The following is a 24,796-nucleotide window of genomic DNA, read 5'->3' as shown; positions in this document are numbered from 1 at the left end:
GCTTTACTGGCTCCTTACTCCATCTGGAGATTGTATGCCATAAACTTCTCATGTCACCTTTTAGGCTGGCTTTAAAATTGCTCCAGAGTGTAAATTGGCCCTGTATAGCCAGAGAGTACTCTCCCTGCCTCCTCACTGGTGGCAAAACAGCATCCAGGGAGGACAGGCAGTGAGAAGGATGCACTGGATTGGGATGGGTTCAAGATGCTACAGCTGCTTAGCTTTACCATGTAACAGTCAGCTCTGTCAGAGGCAGGAGAGGATGAGTGTATTTCCAGGCAACTCCGGTGCATTTAGCAACACTGGTTTGGGTACTAAACTCTTCCAGACCTGAGTTTTAGGCAGTTAAAAATATGCCCTTGATTTCTTCTTTTTGAGCGGTAGGGCCTTAGGGTTTTCTCGTGGGCTGGATTATATTTTGAAATTTAAATTGGAAAAGCTGGAGCTGTTGGGTAATGGTGATTTTAAGAGACTGGGCAAGGGAACTTTTGGAGGTCATGTAAGTGAGTCACATTTAGGGTGACTTTTCTGAACCGGAACTGCTAAAAGGCAGGGAAAGGCTCTGGGAATTTTATCTCGATCAAAAGCAAACAGGTGACTTCCCCTGCCCTGGCTGCTTGTGGGGAGAACCCTGTTCTGAAGCTTAGGCTGAGCCTTAGTTACTGTGTTGCCTTTGCTTTCGCTGCAGTGAGGGAGTGGGCAAGTCATCTCGGGAAGCACGGCAGCCGAGCCAGGGCTGGTGTGAGTAGCACAGACCTGCTGATGGGTTCAAGCTCCTTCGTGCTGCTCTCTTTCCACTGGCCTGCCTCTTCTCCAAGCTTTGCTTCCCAGCTGCTCAAGATTTCATACATCAGGCAGGATTCTATACATCCTTCTAAAATCACCAGACCCATGTTTTTAAGGTTAGCAATTGGGCCTGAGGAGTGTTGCTTGTGTGGATGCTTCATACTGTATGATCCAGCTTTGCATTGCTGGGGGATGTTGGAACAGGTTTCAGACTTGTGGGAGTTGGCACTGGGGTGCTGGGTACAGGCTTATCGTTTCTTCTGTCTTTTCCAGGTACATGTCGCTCTGAAAAGTTTTTTGGTGAGTCCTGTCATCATTTCTTCCTGAGCAATTCTTCCCCTAATTAGAAGTCAGGCTTTAGGGTAGAAGGGAGGACAAGGCATAGGAGTGTTTTTCCTGCAGATATCACTTCAGGCCTCTGTGCTCACCTTGTCATGGGCTCTGTGCTTCTGGAATCAGAACTGCAAGGCACAGGATGACCCGCATCCCAAGTCCTTATCAGTTTCCACAAGTGGAGTAAGATTATTCCTAATGAGTAACCCAGTCTTCACATCTGTGCCTACCAAAGCCATTTTAAAAGTATTGTTCACATGACACCGTTTCCCTTCCTTGCAATACCTCCTTGAAGCAAGAAAAAGCTCCTTGCTCCCACCACTGCTGAGTACCATAAATTTGTTTTTTTCCTACAGTGGAAGGTGGGGATAAAATGAAAGCAAGGATCCTGGGGTTTCTCTCCTTCACGCTCGTGGGGGAAAGGACCTCCTACCCTGGTTCAGTGCATCTGAGCACTGCTGGCATGCAAGACCTGTGGTTATGGTAGGGTAGCTGCTGAATAGCCTCGGTAGTGTGGATCCTCCTGCACTCCTGGGATTTTGGTTGTTAAGTGAAAACTTTCCAAGTCTCTTGCAAAATGATGATTTGTGTATTTTGTGAGTGTTCAGAAAGCCAAAGGCTTTCTGCAGGGCGCTTCAGGCTTATAGCAACATAGGGGCTATCTTTCCTGCCTATATGTAAGAAAAGATTTCCTGTGTCCTGACTCCCAACAGCAGGAGGTGAGACCTTGTCTCCTGCTGAGCATTTGCAGCTTTGTCACTTGGTATTTCTTTTAGCTACAGGCAAGATAGCACTTTTAGTGGGCAACAACCACTACCAGCATCATCCCAACCTCATGGCTCCCGTCATGGATGTGTTTGAGCTGAGTCTCCTTCTGGAGCAGCTGGGCTTCCAGGTTGTCTCCCTTCTGGATCTGAACAAGGCTGAGATGGAGGCAGCAGTCAGTCGGTTCCTGGAGCTCCTGGGAAAAGGAGTCTATGGTAAGGCAAAGCCAGCCCAGTACCTGCCAGTGCTGAGCAGGCAGCAGCTGATGTGCAGGTAGCAGCGGTAGAGGACAGGGAGGAGGAGGGATTTGGCCATTTTATGAGCAGCTGTTGAATTAAAAAAGAGGAAATTGAACTTTCCTTTGGGGGATATGAGGGAAAGGGAGACCTGCAGCATAGTCTGCAGTCATGCCAGGCTTTTAGGGATCCAGAGCTTCTGATGATGAATGGGAGAAAGTGTTTTGATTTTGCCTATCAACTGCCCCCACCACTCTCCTTTGTGAGAGGGGGAGCACCTTTTTAGTGGTGACTGCTACAGCTGACAGTGATTTCTCTGTTTCTCTTTCCTGATGGTCTCATTTGGGACTTTGCTTTTTTTTTGCAGAAGAGCATTCCCAGCTGCAGCTGGCTTTGAGGTTGGGCTTTGAGCTTATTGCATGCGATTCTCAGAGAGAAGCATTCCTCAAACACAAAACCAGCTAGCAGATCTTGTGGATCTTACAGCAGATGTTCAGATGTGGTGGTGAAAGTAGTTTCTTTGGGGTTTCTGAGGTTTTCTCAACCTGATAGATACCCTGAAAACACCTTGCAGGTGTAGGTTTTTTTTTTTAATTCCAAGCTGACATGCAAGGCTTATCTTCACTGCCCTCCCAGTTGCATGGCATAGCAGGGCACTCTATGAAGGTCAGTGTGGGACAATTCCAGCCCTGCGCTCAGCAGGAGGTTTGGAGGTTTTGCAGTGGACAAGGACACAGCCCTGAGTGAAATGCTGCAAAGCCACCTTGTTCCTGGAAGCACTGACTCACCCCAGGAGGCTGAGCTGGCAGGGAAGGGCAGAACATGATTGTCACCACTCCAGCCAAGCACATCACCTGATGGCAGCATAGTTCTGTGACTTCACTTGCAGCTTCCTCTTGTGGTTGCTCTCTGAAATCCATTTGTATCTTGGGCTTTACCTCCTCTCCCAGGCCAGAGGCATCCTTGGTCGGCTTCTCTGCTTGTCCCATGGCACTGCCATTCCCAGTCTCTACTCATGTTGCATGAAGACTGAATAGCATTTTATCCATGGCACTTCCCTTGTTTTCATAAGCATTTGACAGAAAAAACTATTTGGAAATGGCAAACCGTTCATGCTGTCATGCCTTATTTAAACTTCTAGTGCTTTTCTGCATTTGTGGCCACTGATCCTTCCTGGAAAACTGTCTTTGTGCACTGTCAGGAAAAATGCTAACAGCTGGGTTAGTGAACCTTGAAGCCTCAGGTGTTTGCCAGGCATAGCCTGCAAGTGGTTTCTTTGGATGGTGGTTTTCTTTACAGCTTTCTAAGCTGAGTGGTCTCCTATTATTTGGAGGCAGTGAACCCCAGCACAGGCTGATCCCAGTAGCATGATTGAATTGAGGACTCTTGCTGTAATTGGTGGCCTCCAGACTTAATGGTGAAGCATTGGGTCAGTCTGCCTGCTGGTTGCCCCAGGGTTTCTCCATCTGAAGTGTGATGCCTCTCACTGTGATGCTTCTTCCAGTATTTCTTCAGCTGTTTTCCTTACATAAAATATAAAGAACCAGGTGAAGCACAAATCACTTAAATTAACTTGTCTTAGTAATAAAAACACACACTAGGAAAAAGCTAACAACTTCTAAACTGTGTATTTTTCAAGGCACTAACTCCAGGATAAACATCAAGAACTGACTGAGAGGTTTAGGATTCATGTAACTTATACGCAGGGCAGATAATGGTGAGAGAGTAGCTTCAGAAACAGCCTAAGCAGCCTGTTAGAACTAAAAAGCCCCCCAGGGGCATGTGTGATAGTCAGTCTTGAAGGTCCATGTATGTCTGTCAGACAAGCGCCTGCAGAGAGGCATTCCAGTGCTTCTGCCTTTTTTTTTCTGGTTCAAGGAACCTGGAGGTGCCATTTCCTGTGTAGCTATCACCAAAGCTTGAAGTCAGGAGAGCTTTGTTTAGACATTCAAGTGAAACAGGGAGCTGGGAGGAGAGGGCTGACCAGTGAAAGACTGTCACTGGGCTGAAGTGAGATGCTCTGATCTAACATAAACACCTCTCAGCATGCCCAAGGAGTGAGGCTGGCTGTCTTCTGAGGTTTAACTCCAGCTGGGGCATTCATACATCTTTTTGCTGAAGCAGATCATAGAATCATAGAATAGTTAGGGTTGGAAAGGACCTTAAGATCATCAAGTTCCAACCCCCCTGCCATGGGCAGGGACACCTCACACTAAACCATATCACCCAAGGCCTCGTCCAACCTGGTCTTGAAAATTGCCAGGGATGGAGCATTCACAGCCTCCCTGAGCAACCCATTCCAGTGCCTCACCACCCTAACAGGAAAGAATTTCCTCCTTAGATCCAATCTAAACTTCCCCTGTTTAAGTTTGAACCCCTTACCCCTTGCCCTATCATTACAGTCCCTAATGAAGAGTACCTCCCTAGCATCCCTATAGGCCCCCTTCAGATACAGGAAAGCTGCTATGAGGTCTCCACGCAGCCTTCTCTTCTCCAGGCTGAACAGCCACAAATTTCTCAGCCTATCTTCATACAGGAGGTGCTCCAGCCCCTGATCATCCTCGTGGCATCCTCTGGACTTGTTCCAACAGTTCCATGTCCTTTTTATGTTGAGGACACCAGAACTGCACACAATACTCCAGGTGAGGTCTTACAAGAGCAGAGTAGAGGGGCAGGATCACCTCCTTCAACCTGCTGGTCACGCTCCTTTGGATGCAGCCCAGGATACAGTTGCTTTCTGGGCTGCAAGCACGCACTGAAGCCAGCTCATGTTCAGTTTCTCATCAACCAACACCCCCAAGTCCTTCTCCGCAGGGCTGCTCTGAATCTCTTCTCTGCCCAACCTGTAGCTGTGCCTGGGATTGCTCCGAACCAGGTGTAGGACCTTGCACTTGTTATGGTTAAACTTCATAAGGTTGGCATCAGCCCACCTCACAGGCGTGTCAAGGTCCCTCTGGATGGCAAAATCAGAAGATCAGAAGAGAGGACATAGCCACATGGATTAGTGTTTGAGCATGGTGCATATTGTTGCTTCTAGCAATTTGTTTATCTTCAGGGTGGTGATAAGAGCTGAAGATGTGTCTGTCCTCCCTAGAATGGCAGGGCCCTTTAGATGGCTGCCCTCCCTCACATGTCCTTACTGACCTGTCTGTGATTTACACTTGTACAGGGGTTGGTAAGAAGGGACTTTGGAGTTACCAGCACAAGGTTAGGGTTGGTTGTAGCTCTCCTTATCAGGTCAAGACTTCTAGGCATGGAACCCTCCATTTATCTGCCTGTCTGTCCCAGGCTGCACCACTCTCCAGGGAGGTCTTTCCTGCTGTTAGACATGACCCTTCAGGGGTTGGTGTTCATTGCCCCATGTTGTTCGGTCAACTCTGACACAAGAGTTGGGCTTTGTTGTCTCTGTAACTGCTCCTTCAGGAGCTGTTAGACCTTCCTCTGCCTCCACGTCTCCAGCCCAGCCCAGTTCCTTTACTCTCTCCTCCCAGGCCCTGGATATCTTGTAGCCTCTTCTTGGCTACAAGAAGCCAACATCTTTGTAGCCTCTGCTGGCCTTCTTCCAGCTTCTCCACCCTCATCTTGAACTGAAGTCCCTAAAACTGGACACTGGATCTAAGCAGCATCTCCTGGGACCAAGGAGAGTGGTGACAGCTTCTCTGGTGATCCTGCATCTGCTAGCATAGCCCTGTCCCCAGTGAATGCTGGCTCGTCTTCAGTGTGGTGTCCACTGTGACTCCAGGCCCTTATCTCTAGGCTTGCTGTGCAGCCCCAGCCGAAATGCTGCCTGGGTTTATCTGCCTCAGTGCAGGATTTTGTCATTGTTATTGAATTTGTTCTTAAATTTCTCAACCACAGGGCAAAAGCTGGTTTCATTTTCAGGCACAGGAATATCGTTTAGCTGTGTATTTAAGGTGATCCAAAGGCTTCTCTAATTCACCGTATGGACGGAGTGGCTCATCTGACTGGTTTTCCTCCAGATCTCCTCTCAGAAGAGCTGCAGAGGATTTTTGAAGGCTGCAGACATTCCCTGAGTGGTCTAATCATTCAGCCTTCAGGCAAACAAGGAATCTCCCTGGATTTTATTTGGAAGTCTTAAAAAGTCCCGAGTCAAAGAAGTGCAACGAGAGCAGAAAGCTGTGAGTGAAATACTAGGAATATGCTGTCATGCCGTATTTAAGCTGCATGCTGATGCTTCCTGTTGTATAAGCATGCCTGGAGCTTCTGTTTTTAAATTTGGTACTTGGAAGCTTCTCCCTGATCAGCAGTTTTGACCCACGAGATTTGGGAAGAACACTGAAATACTAGCTTGGAATAAAATACACTTTTCCTTCTCTAGGCCAATCATTAACTTTCCTGTTCAGGGGGAGAGACGAGGTCCAGGAGAGATTTGCAAAGCTGCTCAGCTGACGTGAAACTCATGTCATTTTGATTTGAACACAAATCTTTGTGGTTTGTGTAGTGTGGGGAGCACTTGGCGGTACATTCAGGGTACACAACAAGGCTTCAGAAGTTACAAGATTTAATGATTGATCATTCTTTGTGGTTTTTTCCATAATATTTCATTTTCTACCATGTATCAGTGATGCTGCCTGGTAAGGGATGTCATCACCTCCCTTGCACATACAGGAGTGCTTGATAACTTGAGGGGCCAAACCTGAAGTGCCTGCATCTGATTTTTGCAGAAGGCTCCCTTTTTCATACTTTTATAGTCTCAGCAGAGGTTTTGATTTGCAAGCTCTAAAAATATAAAACTTCTGCAAATCAGAGCCCTGCCTTCCTCTGGCTGGTGATCCACAAGAAGAGGAACCCAAATGCTGTGGGCAGCTGTGAAGACAGCATTTGAGTAACTTTCCATCATCCCCTGAGAATAGAAACCAAAGATGACTTGAGGACTTTTTTGATGTAATATCATGCTTTCCATCCTCCGTACAATGAGATCATGCTTTCAGTCATTCAGCTCCTGCCCCATTCACTGCATCCCTTGCAGCATCAGAGATCAGAGCGAGTGCCCTGAGTGAACTACCAAGGCAGGAACCTTGGAGGGAAAAGAGAGGAGAGGTTACTCTGAAGTTTGGGCTTTGGCAGCAAATTTGACTAAGGAATTTCTCCTGAGGTGTTTGCCTCTTAGCCACTTGTTCTCATTTCTGACCTCTCATTTTTCACTGTCCCTCAGTTGTGGTAGTTTGTGTCACTTCGCAGAGCTATTTTTAACCTGTTTCAGTTCCCCAAGTTGGCTTTCACCCTTACTCCCAAGCACTGGCGTCAGTGCTGGGAAGGGGTAGTTGGCCACTAGACAGCTTTCTTTCAGGAAGCTGCAGCCCATGTAGGAATCCCTGTGCAGCAGGAATGCCCTTCGGCAAACACATGGGTTGGAGCACTAGCTTGGGCTGTGCCAAGCTCCTTAGTGCTGGCTTTCCAAGTTAGATGTCCCTGTGTTGCCATCTCTTGTGAAGACAGAAACCTTTTCGAAGTGTCGTGCTTAAGAATAAAACTCAAAACCAAAATTCTTGTTGGGTACTGGTCTTTCCACCAATATTTGGATAAGTCTGACTCCTCATCAGCCTTACAGGGCTGGTGTCTGGTCTGAGGTTGTTGAAGCATGTGGTCCATGTGTTCCGGACATCTGGAGATCAAGTCTGTCTAATTTTTCATCAGCTTATAGGTGTGTAAATACAGGCAGACATTTTAAATCTGGAGAGTGTTTCCCATCACCTAATCCATTGCTAGTCTCTTTTCAGAAACTAGGAAGCTGACAAACTTCTTATTTAAAAGGCTGTTAAGGTATATATCATAATGATAAAATACTTTGTTGTAACTATTCTATGATTCTTGCCAAGAGATGATGATTAACCAAGGCTTTGTCCAAAGGTGGCCTTCAGCCTGGCATTCCTGAGAACATGGAGTTCTCTTCAGTCCACACCTTTCTGATGATTATCAGTGGGGAATTACCAATTAAAGTTTACCTTTTGAAGGAAGAGCATCCTACCACCCTCGAACTTACTATTATCCTTCCCCATTTACCGCATTTCTCCTCCTGTTTGCATTCTCTCCTTGGTTTTCCCCTCAGTGCTACCTAGGTGCTGAGTTTGGGTGTTGAAGCACAAATGGTTATGAAAATGGGTAAACCCAGTGACTTTGGGGTCTCATGACAGATGGTACTGAAGACCACAAATGCAGGAGAGCCCCTCAGGGCTGCTTCTGTCTCTGCTGAAGGGAACAGACTAGAAAAAGCCAAATTTGTGAGGTCGGTTTCATAGGTGCCCCTTGCTGCAGTATCCCTTCAGGACAGGAGGTGGGACATGGCTGTGTGGAGCTGGTTACAGACCTGGAGGTTCACACCATAGCTCATCCTTTTCTCTCCCTGTTACCAGCTATATTCTACTATGCTGGGCATGGGTATGAACATCTGGGGAGGAACTACATGGTCCCAGTTGATGCTCCACAGCCCTACGCCCCTGAGAACTGCATCAGCGTGCAGAGGATCCTCCAGAGGATGCAGCAGCAGCAGACAGCCCTGAACCTCATCCTGCTGGACACCTGCAGGAAATGGTAGGTTGCTTTTCCCCCTTCCTCACCTGCAATGGGCAGAGCATGGCATTGTGAGGAGTCAGGGGAGACAGCCCCCACTTCAGCAGTGGGCTTCTACACAATCATGTGGGGTGATCCCTTGGATTGCTGGGACCGCATCCTCTGTTGTGCTGCTGAGCCCAGTTTGTCAGGTTGTAGAATCAGCAAGACTCAGGTCTTTCAGGATGCCCTGGGAAGACCAGTCTTCCCAGACGCTGAAATCATCAGATGCTGCCTGAAAGAAGGGGGTGGAGACCCTGTTATGATTTTTGGGGGTGAAAAAGCCTAGCAAAACCAGATAAGTTGTCTAAAGCCTGTGGAGGGCTGGGTCTGCCCTTACACAAATTGTTGGCTGAAACTTAGTATAGGGTTTGTCTTTTTGTGCTTCAACCCCCTGCACTGAACCACCCGGCCCAGTAGGCTTGTAGCAGCATCTTGCTGACCTTGTACTTTCATGTTGCATGTTGCCCACATGCTCAGGCTCTCTTCTCCTGGCTCCGTTTCAGTTAACATCTCAGTGAAAAGAGTGCAACATGATGGGGAAAATATTTTAAGCTGTGGTACTTGGTTTTTACTAGCCTTATATGCTTCTGAAGTGCTCATGTTGTAATGTGGGACCCAGGCTGCTGCATTTTTCCTCTCAGATCAGCATTTTTCCTCTGTGGAAAGCTCATCATTCTCCCTTGGCCTGCAGCTTCTGGACTGCAGGAAATTACTACTTGTCCATTTTCAGCAGAGGTAGGTGGACTATTCCAGTAGAAGCTGTTATTAGTCCATTTATTTCAATCTCCTGAGGCATATTTACAAGTCAGAAAAGACATGGAGATCAGATGTAGAAATTTCACTCTTCCTTCTGTGGTTTCTGTACCAAGAACCATAAAGATGACAGGGATTTTAATACTGTTGCCCTGAAAGAGCTGCCAGCTCCTGGAAAGTTGTTAAATCTTAGATGCCTTTTAGCTGGAGAGGTGGGAATGCTCACTTTGAATAGCTTATACACTGCCTGCCGCAGCTCGGAGTTGCCAGTGTAACTGGAGCTTGATGTTCTTTGATACCTGCCCCTGAATGCCCCACAGTGAAGCATCCCCTTTCTTCCTTCTTGCTCACCACTGCTCCTGACAACATGTTGCTTCCCTGCACTATCAAGTGCCTCTGTGGCACACGTGGCAGCAACTTGCTGCTCTCCCCAGCATGACACCAGGCAGGGGATGTCTTGCAGCCAAGTAGGAGCACTTGGCTTTCATGGATGCACTGGTGGAGCTCGGCTAGTATGCCTCTGTAGCTCATGTGAGTGCAGTGTGTGATGGAGAGGTAGTGTGGTGACATGGAGTCTGCACAGGGCTTGCTAACACAAACAGCGACCATCTATGAAGTAGCTTTTGAGCTGATGTCTCTTTTCTTGGCATTGCCAGTGGTTTCTGTGCTCAGTGGAGCCTTAATGACATGTCGGGAAAAGGATGCAGCATGAGAACCACTGTGATATTTAGGCATTGTTGTGAGGCTGTTTTTCCTCACCTAAGCTTCATACTTCTTTCCTCCCCTTCCCCACAGCAGGCACAGCACCCAGTGCAGTAGGCGTTATCACCAGGCTTGTGGGGATTGCTGTAAAAGCTCTCTCCTAAGCTCATTTTTCTTGGGAAGTTCCTGTTTCAGCTCAGCAAAGCATTTGGATTTCAGAGCTCCATGTGTTGACACTGCTCTGTAAAACAAGGCTCCTGGGGCCTTCTTTCCCAATGCCCTTTTGGTTGGACTGGTGCTGCAAGTCTGTTGACAGTCCGCTCAGCCATGCATGAACTGGGAGGAGCTGTGTCTGTGCTAAGAGGATCTCACCCAGAATATCTCTTCATCCCATATGTTGGCATCAGAAATGCCAAGGCCGTGAGAAACACATCCCTCTTTGCCAAGTTGTAGCAGATGTTCAGCTTCAGCAGAGAAGGAGCGAGGAACATGGAGCCTGTGTGTAGCCTCATACATTTATATGCTGATTCTGGGTGAATGCGATTGCCTCTTCCAGGAATTGCCCAATTTATGAGAATTTCTAGCATATGCCACTTAGGACAGAAGGAGGACACAATCTCCTAACTGGGATGCAGATGAGAAACAGATTGCCTGGGATGCACAGCGTAACTTAGACTGGTTTTGGAGCAGGAGGGATGCTGCCACCTTCTCCACTGTCAGGTCACACTCTGGAAATGCCGCTGCTGAAGCTCGCTTTCTACTGGACAGGATCACAGCCAGCATTTCTGCTGCAGGCACTAGCTGGCCTTGCTGGAGCCATGGATGCCTGCTGGTGCCGTCGCAATATGTTTGCATCAGCTCTTGTCCGCAGCTTTGGGTAGATGTCACCAAGATGGGGACAACAGGTGCTAGACTTATTGTGGGATCCCATGTCATATTTCTCCTTGGACCTGGAATCCCGGATTTCTTCATTTAGGAGCAGATAAATCTGTCTGCTCAGTGTTCATATTTAGAAGCATATCTCCTTTCCCACATTTTCTCTTCTGATCATCTTTAAGGAAATAACACAAGCCAGATGAATGTTGCCATTAAACATCACCAGACTGCACCACCAGAACTGGTAATGTGCTGGCTGCTGGCAACACAACCATCCCTTCTGCTCTCCTTAGCATGCCAGCTTCAGCCCTGAGAAACTGTGCTGGAATTGAATAACAGAGAATAATGCCACCTCTGTGCTTGGCTCTTATCCCTGTGTGACTGAGAACAGTTCCAAGTCACTGGTGTAAACTGGAGGCAGCCAGTCCCTGTTCTGTTCAGTCTGGCTGCAGTCAGATGGGCAAGGCTTGTCTGTTATGTGCAACCATAATATCTTTTTTGGTGGAAACCAGAACCACCTTAGAGATATACCTCATTTTGGAAATAACAGGGTCTGAGCTCACTGAGCTGCATCTTGACAAGGGTTCTGGAACCAGGTTTGGGTTCTGAGACCTGGGTGTGCATCCTGATCCCATCTCTCAGTGAGATCTAGAGGTGCATCAGCTGTAGCATGTTCTGGTTTTCTGGGGCAGAAGGTGTGTGCATGGTCTGGAAGGGAACTGTGGGACACCCCAGACCCCCGGGACAGGTGGTTGAGCTGTAGCCATGCAATGTGCACACCTCTGACTTCTTTATGGGCAGTCGTCTCTTGGGCAACAGTGAACCCGTGCACTGTTGTGCTGCTTGGGCTTGTTACAGTCCAGCCTCAGGAAGGAGGAGGCATGGCTGTAGCCACAGCCCAGGCTCACTTGCCAGGCAGGGAGCAGCTCACCAGTGCAGACAGATCAAAGCTAGCCCTATCTACTCACTTCCCTGTGGTTGTGTTCTTTGTGGGTTGATCTTACTGCCATCTGTAGGAGATGGACTTGGTGGAGCTTAGGCGTTTTGTCCCCTCCAGGCACATGCTGATGGATGTCCTTGACACTGACTACTGCCTTTGCCTGCTCTTCCAGGTACAACTCCGAGTGTGCCCTTTCACAGGTACAGCCACTGGAGCCCTGGGGCAATACTGTTTATGGATACGCCACGTAAGTAGTGGCAAATGTGGTTTGGCAAGCCCATGCCACAACATAGGACCAAGTGCTGGCACAGCCATATCTTCTTGCATCCTTTTGTGCATGGTGGCTTTGGAGACATGAGAGGGCTTTTCTGATGTTTCCTCTGTCTCTCACCCTCCACCTCTAGCATTTGCTGTTCAGGCAATTCTGTCCTTCTTCCTGTCATCACTAGTGGCAGCCTGTGCATCAGTTACAAGTTATGCATGAAAGTGGCATCAGCTCCTGTCATCTGTCCTGCCCAAGGCACATGATCACCTGAAGCCTCCTGAGATGATCAGTGTTGCTCACTGCTCTAATGCCAGTTCTCCTGGCTTTTCAACTACTGACACTCCCCTAGGTTGGCAAAAGAATCTTTACTGTCCTCTGCGTGCTTCCCACCCTCTCCTGGGCCAAAACCAAGCACTTTGTGTCATTGCTTGAGAAGCCAAGCTGGACTCAGCTGACAGAGTCTGGATGGAGTCAGCAAGCCCTGCCTCACCCCGCGGCTTCACGCCCCTTGCAGAAATGTGAGGACAATTCCTTACTCTTCCAGGAGTGAAGATGCAGAAGCCTATGAGTTGCAGGATGGGGAGTTCAGCTCTGGGATCTTCATGAAATACCTGAAGAAACATATTCTGCAAGAGAAGAAGGTTACACACATGCTGGAGGATGTGCTAGAAGGTAAGGGATGAGCTAGAAACCACTTGCTTCATTAGCACGGATGAGAATTGATAGCAGCTCCCCCATCCCAGCCAGCCAGCCAGTCATCCCTCCTTAAAAACCAAACCACAGACCATGTCCCATGTGAGCTTTTAGTAAACTGGCAGCAGTACAAAGACGTTAACGTAAGGTATGAAAGCTAATGAGATAAATAAGGAACATGGAGTGACCTTTGCACCTCCAAACTCTCTCCCCCAGACGTTGGCCAGGATCCCTTGGTTACTGGGAAGCAGGTGATGGAGATCAAGCATACTTTGAAGGAAGCCCGGTCCCTGACGGATCCGATCTGTCCCTTGAGAGCCCGGGCCGAGCGCTGGGGGCACAGCCATGGTGAGCAATGCACGATGCAGGGAGGGCTACCAGTTGGGGGTGAGGAGAGGGTTTGGGGTCTCTCTGCCCCTCAGGGACACTGATCTTCATGGAGTTGTTGGCAGGATGCTCCAAGTCCCCTCTTGTCTTTCCCTTCCAGAGCTGCTGAGCAAACTGGTGACCTTCCCCTGCGGGGCACGGGTGCAGCTGCGCTTCCACCGACTCTTCTCCAACCTAATCTATGTGTGTGCCAAGCTGCAGCACTCCCCGGCCCACATCGCAGATACCCGCCTCCTGCTCTGCCGACCCACTGTGAGTCCTCCCTTCCCTGCATTCCCAACGGGCTCCTTTCCCCAGAGTGGAGTTGGGAGGGTGGCAAGGGTGAGCCCAAGGGGTCCTGAGGGCTGGGAAAGGCTGAACCCCATTGGAACAAATCCCCTCCTCTGCTACCTCTGATGCAAATAATCCTAACTGCAAACACCTTTTTGAGTGCTCCTTCCATGCATCAGTACCCTGCAGACTGTCTGCCTTGTTCTTAATGCATCAGAAGAAGGATTTTGTGGCAGTTTTGATGCCTTTAACCAGTTACCCTTGGACTGGTTTCTGATCTGCCCAATTAAATTACTGCATTTAATCTGACTGAGGTGAAGAGGCTTTCTGTTTTCTGTGTTTGGAAGCAGATCTGGCTTTTTGTATCATAGCACCACAGAGTGGTTTGGGTTGGAAGAGACCTTAAAGCTCCTCCAGTTCCAACCCCCTGCCACAGGCAGGGACACCTTCCACTAGAGCAGCTTGCGCTAAGCCCCGTTCAGCCTGGCCTTGAACACTGCCAGGGATGAGGCAGCCACAACTTCTCTTTTCTTCTGAATCATGCCTTCTTAGCCCACTGTGCTAATACATCTTAATGCAACAATATATTTCTTCCCTCTTGAGCTGTACCAGCTTCCTTGCACCCCTTCTCACACCTTTCCTAACAGACCATGTATCCAGTGTGGCTTTTCTGGTGATATCCATGCCACCTCTAAGGATTTAATTTGTTGCTCCTTTTTGCTAACCATCTTTCTCCTTTTCTGTAGTCCTTTTGCTGAAGCATAGTGTGACTGTGGTGGATTTTTTGGACCTCATTTCTCATGGAGGGGCATTGCCCCTAAGTACTTTGTGGTCACTGATTCAGCGCAGTGTGTCCAGCAGGTTTGGAGCCTGAGCCTGCCCATTAAGGAGCCAGAGCATCGTTTCCTGCTGTGAGCTCCTTAACCATGCATGAAAACCATGTGTGTGTGTGTGAACTTGTGTCTGCATGTGTTTGTGTGCATCCACACCACATCAGCAATAGCTGGGAAAGGGGCACCCCGCTGCTTGGTCTTGCATTCAGAGCTGTCTCAAGACATGGTCCAGGCCTGGCTGGAAAGATGCTTGATGGAAAATGAGCTGGAGGTGATGACTGACAGAGCTGAACATGAGCAGCTTGTGCCCAGGCAGCCAAGAAGCCAGCAGCATCCTGGCCTGTATCAGCACCAGTGCGGCAGCAGGGCCAGGACAGTGGTTGTGCCCCTGCACTGGGCACTGGTGAGGCCACGCCTCAAATCCTGTGTTCAGTTCTGAGCCCCTCACTATATGAGAGACATTGAAGGGCTGGAGGAGCAGGACCTGAAGCACAAGTGTGATGAGGAACAGCTGAGGGACCGGGGGGGTTCAGTCTGGAGAAGAGAAGGCTCAAGGGAGACCTTATCACTCTCTAAAACTGCCTGAAAGGAGGTTGTACTGAGGTAGGGTTAGTCTGTTCTCCCAAGTAATGAGTAATAGGACCAGAGGAAATGGCCTCAAGCTGCACCAGGGCAGGTTTAGATGGAGCTGAGGAGCAATTCCTTCCCCAGAGGGTGCTCGGGCATTGGAACAGGCTGCCCAGGGCAGGGCTGCAGTCACCGTCCCTGCAAGTGTTCACAAACTGTGTAGACATGGCCCTTAGTGATGTGGTTTAGTGGTGGCCTTGGCAGTGCTGGGGAACGGTTGGACTGGATGATCCTAAAGGTCTTTTCCAACCTTGTTGATTCTGTGATTGTAAGAGGGATTGGAGAGACCAAAAAGGGACCCCGATATAGCCATGGCAGTAGGATCATGTCAGGGTCTGACTGGAGAAGACCCCAGTGTTGGACCTGTTTCATTTGTGATCCCAAGAGTGAAATTAAGACACAAACAAGGTCAAGTACCACAACTGATCAGTTGGTTTATTACAAAAAGACAATTATTATAACAAAGGAAATTACTGTTAAAAAAAAGGAGATAGTGATGGGTCAGACAGGAAAAAAGATGGAAATGAAGCAAGAATTCAGGGTGCAGAGGGAGAGGGAGTCTCCACTGTGGGTCCAGCGGGGGTCCATAGTTGGTATCAGAAGTGGTAGGAGTCCTCCATCATCCGTAGTCGGTATGAGAGCAGTGTCCCCAAGAATCCATAGTAGTCTCCAGAGGTGGATGTCCTCATGAAGGTGTCCTGATGGAGGTGTCCTTGTGGAGTTGTCCTCATGGAGGATGTCCCAGTGGAGGGTGTCCTCATGGTGGTGTCTTTCCTGGCGATTACCTTTTCCCCCTTTTATTATGAGTTGGGGGTAATATGTCTATTCTTAATGTAATATTCCTGGTGAACCAGTTTCGCTGGCCTTGCAGCCATCTCTTCAAGTGTCTGCAGCATTTCTTGGGATAATGGGCAGCAATTCCTCACACCAATCCTCAAGATAATGAACAGAAGAATCTTAGCTCCTCCCACCCATCTCTCAGGTAATGGACGTTGGGGTCAACTCTTCCCACCCAGCTCTGAGACAATGGTCGATGGAATCCCATGTCAGCTTCTCATACCAACCTTAGAGACAGTGGACGGTGGAGTCTGATTTCAGTTCAGTCCCTCACAGATCCCCATTCCTCTTCAGCGGTGCTGGCTCACACTGACCTCCAGTGGTGTCTGCTGACGTGGCAGCACATCCTCCCGTTGTAGTGAATTGCAATTCAGCTGCCCCCGTTAGACATCCACAGCAAGGACACCCACTGTCCAGCGGGACCACAGGGAGATGCACGGGCATCTGCAGGAGGGCACCTGCTCCTGTCAGGATCTGGGCAAGCTGTCTGCATTCTCACTGTGCCAGCCTCCTGTTAGATGCTAAGGGGAGCTGGGGGGCTGTCTGTGCCACACTTGCAAGGCTGAGATGCAGGAGCTGAGGCTGAAGACAAACAAAACAAGGCTAGATCTGAGGTATATGTTGTAATCCCTGGCAATGAACCAAGGGAGCTCTTTGTTTCAGGAAATGGTAGTTTTCCCACTCTTTGCCACATTCTGCTTATCAAAGTGAGTTAAGCAGAGAGCCTGGGCTTGCTGTAGGGCTTGTCAGAGATAATGATGATGAGAGCTTATAGAATTGGTCTATTTTCTTTAGTTGCCCAATGGCAGTGTTCTGTCCCATCCTGTGTCTTGCCTGGCTTGCATTTTTACTTGACAAGCACTGTCTTCAGCGAGAGAGGCTGCTCTAGGACATACATACAAAGGAATAATGCTGAGCCAAGATGTTCCCATTTCTTTGCTCTGTACTGTTTAAATGCTTATTTTTTAAACTTTTATGTTGGATCTGCTCATTTTTAAGTCACTTGATCTGGAGCTGTTTGACCTAATGGCCTCTCCAGTTATGCTTTCCCATTTAGAATACGTGAAACTCTGGGCCAGCCAAAATTTCTGGGAATTCTCTTCATTAAAGAACACATTCCACCTGGGGGGAAATTTTTATAAATAATTATGAATTGACTAAATAATTAATTAAAAAAATCTTTTTCTCCATTTCCTAACTCCTACACAGCCAGAAATGATAAAGGAGACTAATGGAAGAGAAGACCTACCTGCATGCAATTAGATTCTGAAAGCACAGGAGGCTACTGAGGCTGGGAATATGGTAGAGGGGCAGATACTTGTGGATAATGAGTTACTGGCATCTGCTTTGAACCTCATATGTCAGGGCTTTAATTGATCCCTCAAGATTAGGTTACTCCTTGCCCAGGTGAATGTCTTGAAGGTGTTTCTGTGTGACATGGCCCTCCAGAGGCAGGAGGTCAAGGAGAGCTGGTGAACTTTAAAAGCCCATGTGATGAGCAAGAAGTCAGCCAAAGGTGGCAGGAGGCCTGTGTGGCCTCGCAGGGGGCTCTAACTGAGCTCACACATGAAAAGGAGGTGTACAAGGGATGGAAGCAAGGGCAGGTGGTGGAGGAGGACTATAGAGACGTGGCCTAGCACATAGGCGTGGGGTTAGGGAAGCCACAGCCCATCTGGAGCTGAATCTGGTGGCAACAAGAACAGCTTCTACAAGTACATCAGCAGCAAAGGGAAAGCAAAAGAAAGTATGGGCCCACTGCTAAATGGGTCAGGGTATTTTTGGATGCTCAGTGTTTGGGACTGAATTCATCCCACCCAGGGAGGCTGTGTGGTTCAGAGCATCTAAACTTCCTGATGCTGCTTGGCTTTTCCTGGTTTAACTTGGGATGGGATATTGTTCTATCTATGCTAGTCATGTCTGTGGTACACCAGGCATTTCTTAGGCTGAAAAAAAAAAGGGCGGTCCAACCTCAAGGGGCTCAAAATTGCAGAGCAATAAGCAGATGTCTAGAAGAGTACAGTGCATTAGCACAGATCTGAGCACTCCTGTCCTGCTAGTTGAAACCCAGCTGCAATGTTAGTCACTGAAGATTCAGTGTCTGCAAAGGCTGCTAACACAACTGCAAAAGCAGGCACTTAGCATCTGTGCCTGCAAGGAGACAAAGGGAATGTGGCTCTGACAGGCTGATGAATCCCTGGAGGAGCCACTCTTGGAGAGGTCACAGGAATGGTGATACCCCAGGGGAAGTCAGGACTGCAGAAATCAAGACACATGGGGAACAGCAGTGAGGCAACTACAGAGAAGGCTGGAGGAGGGTGCTTACAGCATCATCATGGATGGGGATGAGAGGGGAATAATAGTGGGGTGACTATGAGGAGGGCTTCTGGCCATAAATGATTCTCTTTCTAGTAATTAGGTTGTCATGGGTATTACAAGTCTAGCAGGGTTCAAAAATAACTTTGTCACCTTCATAGGAGTCCATAAAAGCTATTGAAAGCACAGACAGCACCTTTGGTTCAGAAAGTCACTGATTTTTCCATGGCAGGAGGCTGGCATGGTAGGTTCATGTGGGCAAGGCTGGCAGCATGTACATCCCATCTCTCCTGAAGCATGTGCTGGAGAATGGATCTAGCTATATGCAGCAGGGCCACTCCACTCGTTTTTGCAGTCTTCCTTCCAAAGCCCTGCAGTAGTGGCATCCAGGTGGTTCTGGTTTGTGCCTCTCTCTGGTCTCCTGGTTTAGTTTAACCTGGCTGTTGGGCTCAGCATAGTGGTGATGGCATCAAGCTAGCTGGGAGCCAGGTGCCCGATGCAACAAGACAGGGAAGGAGAGGGCAGTGGTCACTTGGAAAGTTGCGATGCTCCTATTTCAGGCACAGTTCAGGCTGGTGGAAGGAACAATGAGGCTTCCTGGCAAGGAGAGCTGCTCCATCCCCATGTGAGCTGTGTTCTCCTCTCACTGGCATACCTGTCTCCCTTTCTGCCAGCTCCATTCACCGCCCTGATCTTCCCTAAGCTCCCTCCAGTTTATATTTCCATTAATGAGTTGCCAGGTGCGGAGATGGGATTTGGCTTTCCTTTGTACAGAGATAAATGGTATTTCCTCAGCCTGCCTCCAGTGCAATTTTGATCAGCAATGATGTTTACTCCTGTTCAGCCAGCCTTTCAAGCAGGGAAGGACCCTGATGCTGCAGATCCTAGCCAGCATTTGGGTTCCAACATTTTACTCTCTACCTCAATATTCTCTTAGCAAAAAAAAAAAAAAAAAAAGAAAAGAAAAAGCTGTGGCCGCTTGCAGGCAGCAGTTCCGGGAGGGTCTATAAAGGCTCCTCTGACCTCTGCCCCCGCAGCGTTCTAACGGCCTCCTTCATCATCATGCCCAGTGCAACTTCTCCTGACAATAGCAAGAACATTTTGCAAGGGTCAAACCCTCCTTGCACACCACTGGCATTGTCTGTGGCTGCAGGGAGCCTTACCGGGCTGCTCTGCTCCCACACCCAAAGCCATGCCAGGACATCCTAGTGCTGGGCAAGTCAGGGCAGCAGGTTCACACCGTGATAGTTGCCAGAGCCAGCTGGCAGAGGTAAGTGCTGTCCTATGGAAAGGACTGGTAGACTGTGGGCTGTCACCCATCCTGGAGTGCTCAAATCCAACGCAAGATACTATTTCATAAGGCCCTGATTCCCTTGTCCCTTCTTGTGCTATTAGCAGCTCTAATATATGATCATTACTGAAGAGTATCCCATAGAGATGAGGCTGTTTTGAATGATTTTGAGTAATTCCCCAAGAATTGACAGTTCTGTAGCTGGTAGGGGGCTAACTCAGCACCCACTACAACTCCGCTTCTCCAGCTATGTCTTTGGAATACTTTCTCCCTCCTCCAATTATGACAGTGGCTGTTGCTGCCGGAAATCCTATTATTACCACAGTTTTCCCAGTAAATGACTCATGGGACATTTAGCTAGGTCTTCCCACTGATATACACAAGGTGTGTGTGTAAAAGCTCTGCATTTCTTTTTCTTGCACTCTGTAGTACTTCCACCAGCATGTACAACATTTCCACCAGCCAAAGTGCCACGGGCACAGGCCAACCACTGGGCACCGCTTTGTGCAGAGAAGCAGCATGTTTGATGGGCAGTTGAGCCATGTCCAGGCTGATGCTGAAATTTCCTTATGTTTCTTCTTATTTTCCTGACACAGGAGATGGACAGTGTGGCCATCCCGAAAGAGAGCCAGTGGGACCAAGTCAAGTCTCTGCTCTCCTCTGTGTACAAGCAGGAGGAGCTGGACTGTGTCTTCCAGCTCTGTGGACTACAGAAAATTCAGGTAGAGAGCTGCCAAGTGCAAATATCTGTGGTTCTCCTGCACCCTCACATAACTTGTACTCCCCATCCCCACTAACTCGAGCTGGATGTGCCCCTCTGTGTGTCTTGTGACTCTGCGTGGACAATACCTGGCATGCCTCTGTTAGTGCAACATCCAGATCAATGTTACAGGGGCTTGTTCATCTTCAAGGCACAAACCCCATCTTCTTTCTCTTGGTTTGCTCTGTTTTTCTGTGCTGCCTAGCCATGGAGGCTGTTCTTTACCTTTATCAAACATGGGGAGATAAGACTAGCCCAAATCTTTCGGATGAAGGATATCTCACTAGGCTGTGTGCTTGCTCACAGGCTGGCCAGGATCTCAAACAGTGGGAGGGATTACCCCCTGCTATCAGGGTGACAATACCAAGCATGACCTAGGCTATGCCTGTTTCACACACTTCAGAAGACCCTCAAACTATTTAAAGCCCATGAGAGAGGCGGAATTGCTAGACCCCTGGCTTGTCTCTTCCAGCAGATTCTCTCTCCTCAAATAGCAGCGAACACCTAGTTTCTCATCTGATTTCTTTTTCCCTCTAGCACCCAGGCAGTGGATCTTGCCAGCTGCTCATCTGCTCTGCTCCATGCAGACTCCCACCAAACATTGCTCTTGAGCTGCTGCCTGGATCTGCCTACAATGAGCTCCATTTGCTGAGTGCGTGACGTGCCTTGGTATATGGCAGCTCTTACAGTCCTTGATTGTTCCTGGAGCTCTTTTCTGAACCCTTCCCAAGCATTCAGCATTGCTTTTAAGTGCAGATGGGAGACCTGGACCATGCATTGCCTTCCAAAATCTTCTTGCTCTATTATACATCTCCCTGCTTTATACAGTCAGGCATCTGAGGTACAGCCCCATGCTCATGTTCATGGCCAGGGGTTTGGCTGCCATGAATATGGTTATTTTCTGATTTCTTCATCTTTATAAAAATCTAAAATAGTCCTAAGCTGCAAACAGATCCCTGCAGAGTGCTGCTGTTTAAAACCGTTGGCTTTTACTGTGCACTATGTGTTTAAGTGGTTCTGTCCCTTCCCTTGCATGCTTTCCTCTTGCATGTGCAGTAGTCCTGTGCCATGGTCAAGACAGATGTTGTGCCATTCTTTGCATGGGTGCAGTCCCCCTTTAATTCTGCTTCCTGTGCCAGAGTCTCAGAGGTGATGCTCTCAGTGACAGTGCCCTGATAGGGCTGATGAGATGTCCAGTGAGGTGGCTTGATTTCAGGAGAAGTTCTGAAATCAAGGAACCGTGTCCGAGTCCCACAGATACCATGAATACATGTAACAGCTCGTTTTCTCTGACAGTAGCATTGCTCCATCATGCCACAGCATGGGGCTGTGAGCCTGCAGACCAGCCAGCCAAGTCTGGCATTTCTGTTGACAATAGCAAAAGCAAAAAACCTCTGCTTCAAGTCTTAGTCTCCAATTCACATTGTGACATTTGCTCTCACCTTCCAGACAGACGTGGTCCTGCAGTTGGATTTGTGTTACACCCAGCTGAGCACAAAGCAGAGGATTTGTGAAAGCCTGCAGACAACCCTCCAGAGATGTCTGCTAGGGCAGTTTTTCAGCCAGATGAATTACTCCCAGCCAAACTACTGGAGAACTCCTGCCTGTGCAGGTGGTGTGTGCCTCCGGGACGCAGTGGCACTGAGCATGGATCTGAAGGGACAAGCATCAATGAGGACAGGCTTTGGCCACAGCTTGCCCAGCAGCAACCCCTCCAACTCCAGCAGTGAGCCAGAGGAGAATGATGAGAGTGACCTGAGTGACCTCTGCTCAGCATTGCTGCGGGCTGGCCCAAGGCAGGACTGCCCCTGACCCCATGGGCTGACGTGCCCAACCTTAGGAACTATTTTTAATAGAGATAACAGTTATTTGAGTGCTAAATACATCAGAGGGAGAATTTCAGTCTTGGCAACCGCCCTGTCCAAATGAGGCCAAGGCTGCTTTCTTGGAAAGGATTCTTGCATCTGCATGCTGTGGCATGTGAAGCCCACTGGAAATAACTCCATCCCATGGGAGAGGTAGGGATCAGCAAGGAGTTGTTGTCACATTTAGCAGAGGACAGGGCCACCCCACCATTGCCAGGAACAACATGTAGCTTAAAGGGCACTGCCTGATGCATTCTGTGAATTGGGCATTGCCTGAAAGCCAGCATGACAGCATTAAACATTATGAGGAACCCATAAACACTACAAACCTGTGGAGAGTAGTGATGCAGCCTCAAAACCCAGCTACAGCTGCCGGCTCTCATCGCACTCATACAGGGGTCACAAGGCTTGAGCAAGGGAAGCAGATGGAATTATGTGAACATATAAGCTCTCCCTTGGGGTTGCAGTGTGGTTTTCTTTTCTTGCAAGTCCTGCTTGTGCCAAAGCAGGTTTTAAGTTATGCATTTATGTATTTCTCAATAATGTATTTATACTTGGGGCAAGACAATTGCTTTCCAGGAAAAGGAAGGTCAGATATTCTGTCAAGTGTGTGTTAATGGAGACTGGTTTTCCACCAGTAGCAGCCACTAGGCAGGTATGTGTCCCTTCCTAGCATGGTACACAGGGGCGTTAAAGGGTGTTAAGTCCTGTGCAGTCCTGAGTTCCTCTCAGATGCAGAATTTCCTCCATGCGAGAGATGTTAAAAACAGGGTGGAGGAAGAAGAACCTCAAAAAAGTTATTATTAGTGCAAGATTTTTTTTCTAAGTGCCTGTCTGTGCATTCACTGTGGGCAACCTCATGCACTGCCTTTTGTGGAGAGCCAGCTGTCCAGAGAGACCCACTGGTGAGCAGGGCCCAAAGGACAACCCAGGTGAGCACAGTCCCCTCCCTGCCTGCTTCTGTAATATTTGTTTGATAAAGGTTACACCATAGGTCCAGGTGATTGCTCAGCAAGGGCCTGGGAGGATTATCAAATAGTTCAACAGGGACCAATGACCCCATCACCTCCATCCCAGGCACAGCTACAGGTTGGGTGGAGAAGTCATTCGGAGCAGGCCTGCAGAGAAGGACTTGTGGGTGTCGGTTTATGAGAAACTGAATGTGAGCCAGCTTCAGTGTATGCTTGAGCCCAGAAATCAACTGTGTCCTGGGCTGCATCAATAGAAGTGTGACCAGCAGGTCAAAGGAGGTGATACTGCCCCCTGACTCTGCTCTCATGAGACCCCACTTGCAGCACTGTGTGCAGTTCTGGTGTCCTCAACATAAGAAGGACATGGAGCTGTTGGAGCTATGAGGATGATCAGGGGCTGGAGCACCTCCCAGATGGAGGCAGACTGAGAACACTGTGGCTGTTCAGCCTGGAGAAGAGAAGCTGCGTGGAGACCTCAGAGCAGCTTCCAGTGTCTGAAGGGGGCTACAAGGATGCTGGAGAGGGACTCTTCATCAGGGACTGTAGTGATGGGACAAGGGGGGGATGGGTTTAAACTGAAACAGGGGACGTTCAGGTTGGATACAAGGCAGAAGTTCTTCCCTGTTAGGGTGGTGAGGCCCTGGCACCGGGTTGCCCAAAGAAGTGGTAAATATGTGTAAATCCCTGGCAGTGTTCAAGGCCAGGTTGGACAGAGCCTTGGGCAACATGGTCTAGTGTTCCCGTGCCCATTTTAGGGGGTGTGGAATGATCCTTTCCAGCCCAAACTATTCTATGAGTCTATGATTCTCAGAGGACAGTTCACTCTGGACTGGAGAAGGTGCTAATGAACTGATCTGAGAGTTGGACTAGATCTCCAGAAGTCTCTTCCAACCCTAATGCTTCTGTGATCTGGCAGGGTGCTGGCTCAGAGACTGAGTTCTCTTCTTTCTGGCTGTTGTTCTCTGAAAGAAAGACTTAAAGACTTCTTGAGAGGTCAAGGATGGTGGGGTGATGAGAGCATCCAAGCCCTGTCTTCTATCTTGGTATAAAAGGGTGGTGTTGAGAGCATTTTGTAAGTTGTGGTTCTTCAGCAATGAAGATACTTGAATCTCTACTTATGGTGTCAGTTGCATCATGAAAAAATAGGAAATGTTGCTTCCAGATGAACCCTCCTGCAAGTGCTGGAAACCTGTCTGAAGAGAACAGGGGAGTCTTTTACTCTCTTCACAGTGAGTAGAGCCAAGGGTAAGAAAAGGGGCCCCATCTGGCTGGTCTAGAAAGTCTCCTAAGAGAAAATGTAAAAACAATGAATAATTGACAGAATGTATTTTAAATAAGATGGTCTGAGGGAGAAGCTAAACCAGAAAATGATGAACTAATAGAAGGGAGAACCAGAGATCAACTCAACACCAGTAGAAACTTAAGACAGGTCAGTGAGAATATCTGGGCAGGCATTTAGGAGCTGTGAGTCTCATTGTCCCTATGAGGATTGTATACACCCTTCTATACTGTTGGGGCAGAATGTGTTTCTGTCTCATCTAATCATGGCAAATGTCACCTTGTGTGAATGTTAATCTCATTCAAAGTGAGGCTGTTTTATTTTTTTCTGAATAAAACACTGCTGGTGTTTTTGGATGCAGAAAAGTTTCATGCGGCTCCAAGTGAACTGTCTTCATTTTATCCTCTAATCTATGTAATTGCCAGGGTTTGACTTTAATAT

At 48.4% G+C, this 24,796-nt stretch overlaps 1 protein-coding gene across 3 annotated transcripts in view; it reads left to right on the top strand.

The window, feature by feature from the left end:
• LOC133266200 (mucosa-associated lymphoid tissue lymphoma translocation protein 1-like) overlaps positions 1-23,408 on the top strand; it is a 28,795-nt gene extending 5,387 nt beyond the window's left edge. The window contains exons 6-14 of one of the 3 annotated variants that reach the window (XM_061447460.1): positions 1,060-1,086; positions 1,896-2,099; positions 8,495-8,672; positions 12,137-12,211; positions 12,774-12,901; positions 13,139-13,270; positions 13,410-13,561; positions 20,077-20,202; positions 21,690-23,408. In XM_061447460.1, coding sequence (XP_061303444.1) covers positions 1,060-1,086; positions 1,896-2,099; positions 8,495-8,672; positions 12,137-12,211; positions 12,774-12,901; positions 13,139-13,270; positions 13,410-13,561; positions 20,077-20,202; positions 21,690-22,052 — 1,385 coding nt within the window. In that variant the 3' untranslated portion in view covers positions 22,053-23,408. The remainder of the gene's footprint in view (positions 1-1,059; positions 1,087-1,895; positions 2,100-8,494; positions 8,673-12,136; positions 12,212-12,773; positions 12,902-13,138; positions 13,271-13,409; positions 13,562-20,076; positions 20,203-21,689) is intronic. The other 2 variants (XM_061447461.1, XM_061447462.1) reach the window with 2 other exon arrangements.
• The last annotated feature ends 1,388 nt before the right edge of the window (positions 23,409-24,796 follow it).

This window comes from Pezoporus flaviventris, unplaced genomic scaffold (assembly GCF_033815535.1).
Source record: "Pezoporus flaviventris isolate CSIRO_AGI_PZ_B2104156 unplaced genomic scaffold, CSIRO_AGI_Pfla_v1 ptg000006l, whole genome shotgun sequence".
Lineage (NCBI taxonomy): Eukaryota > Metazoa > Chordata > Aves > Psittaciformes > Psittacidae > Pezoporus > Pezoporus flaviventris.
Note: the sequence above shows the minus strand (reverse complement) of the source record. Positions and strands in the feature narration are given on the sequence as shown.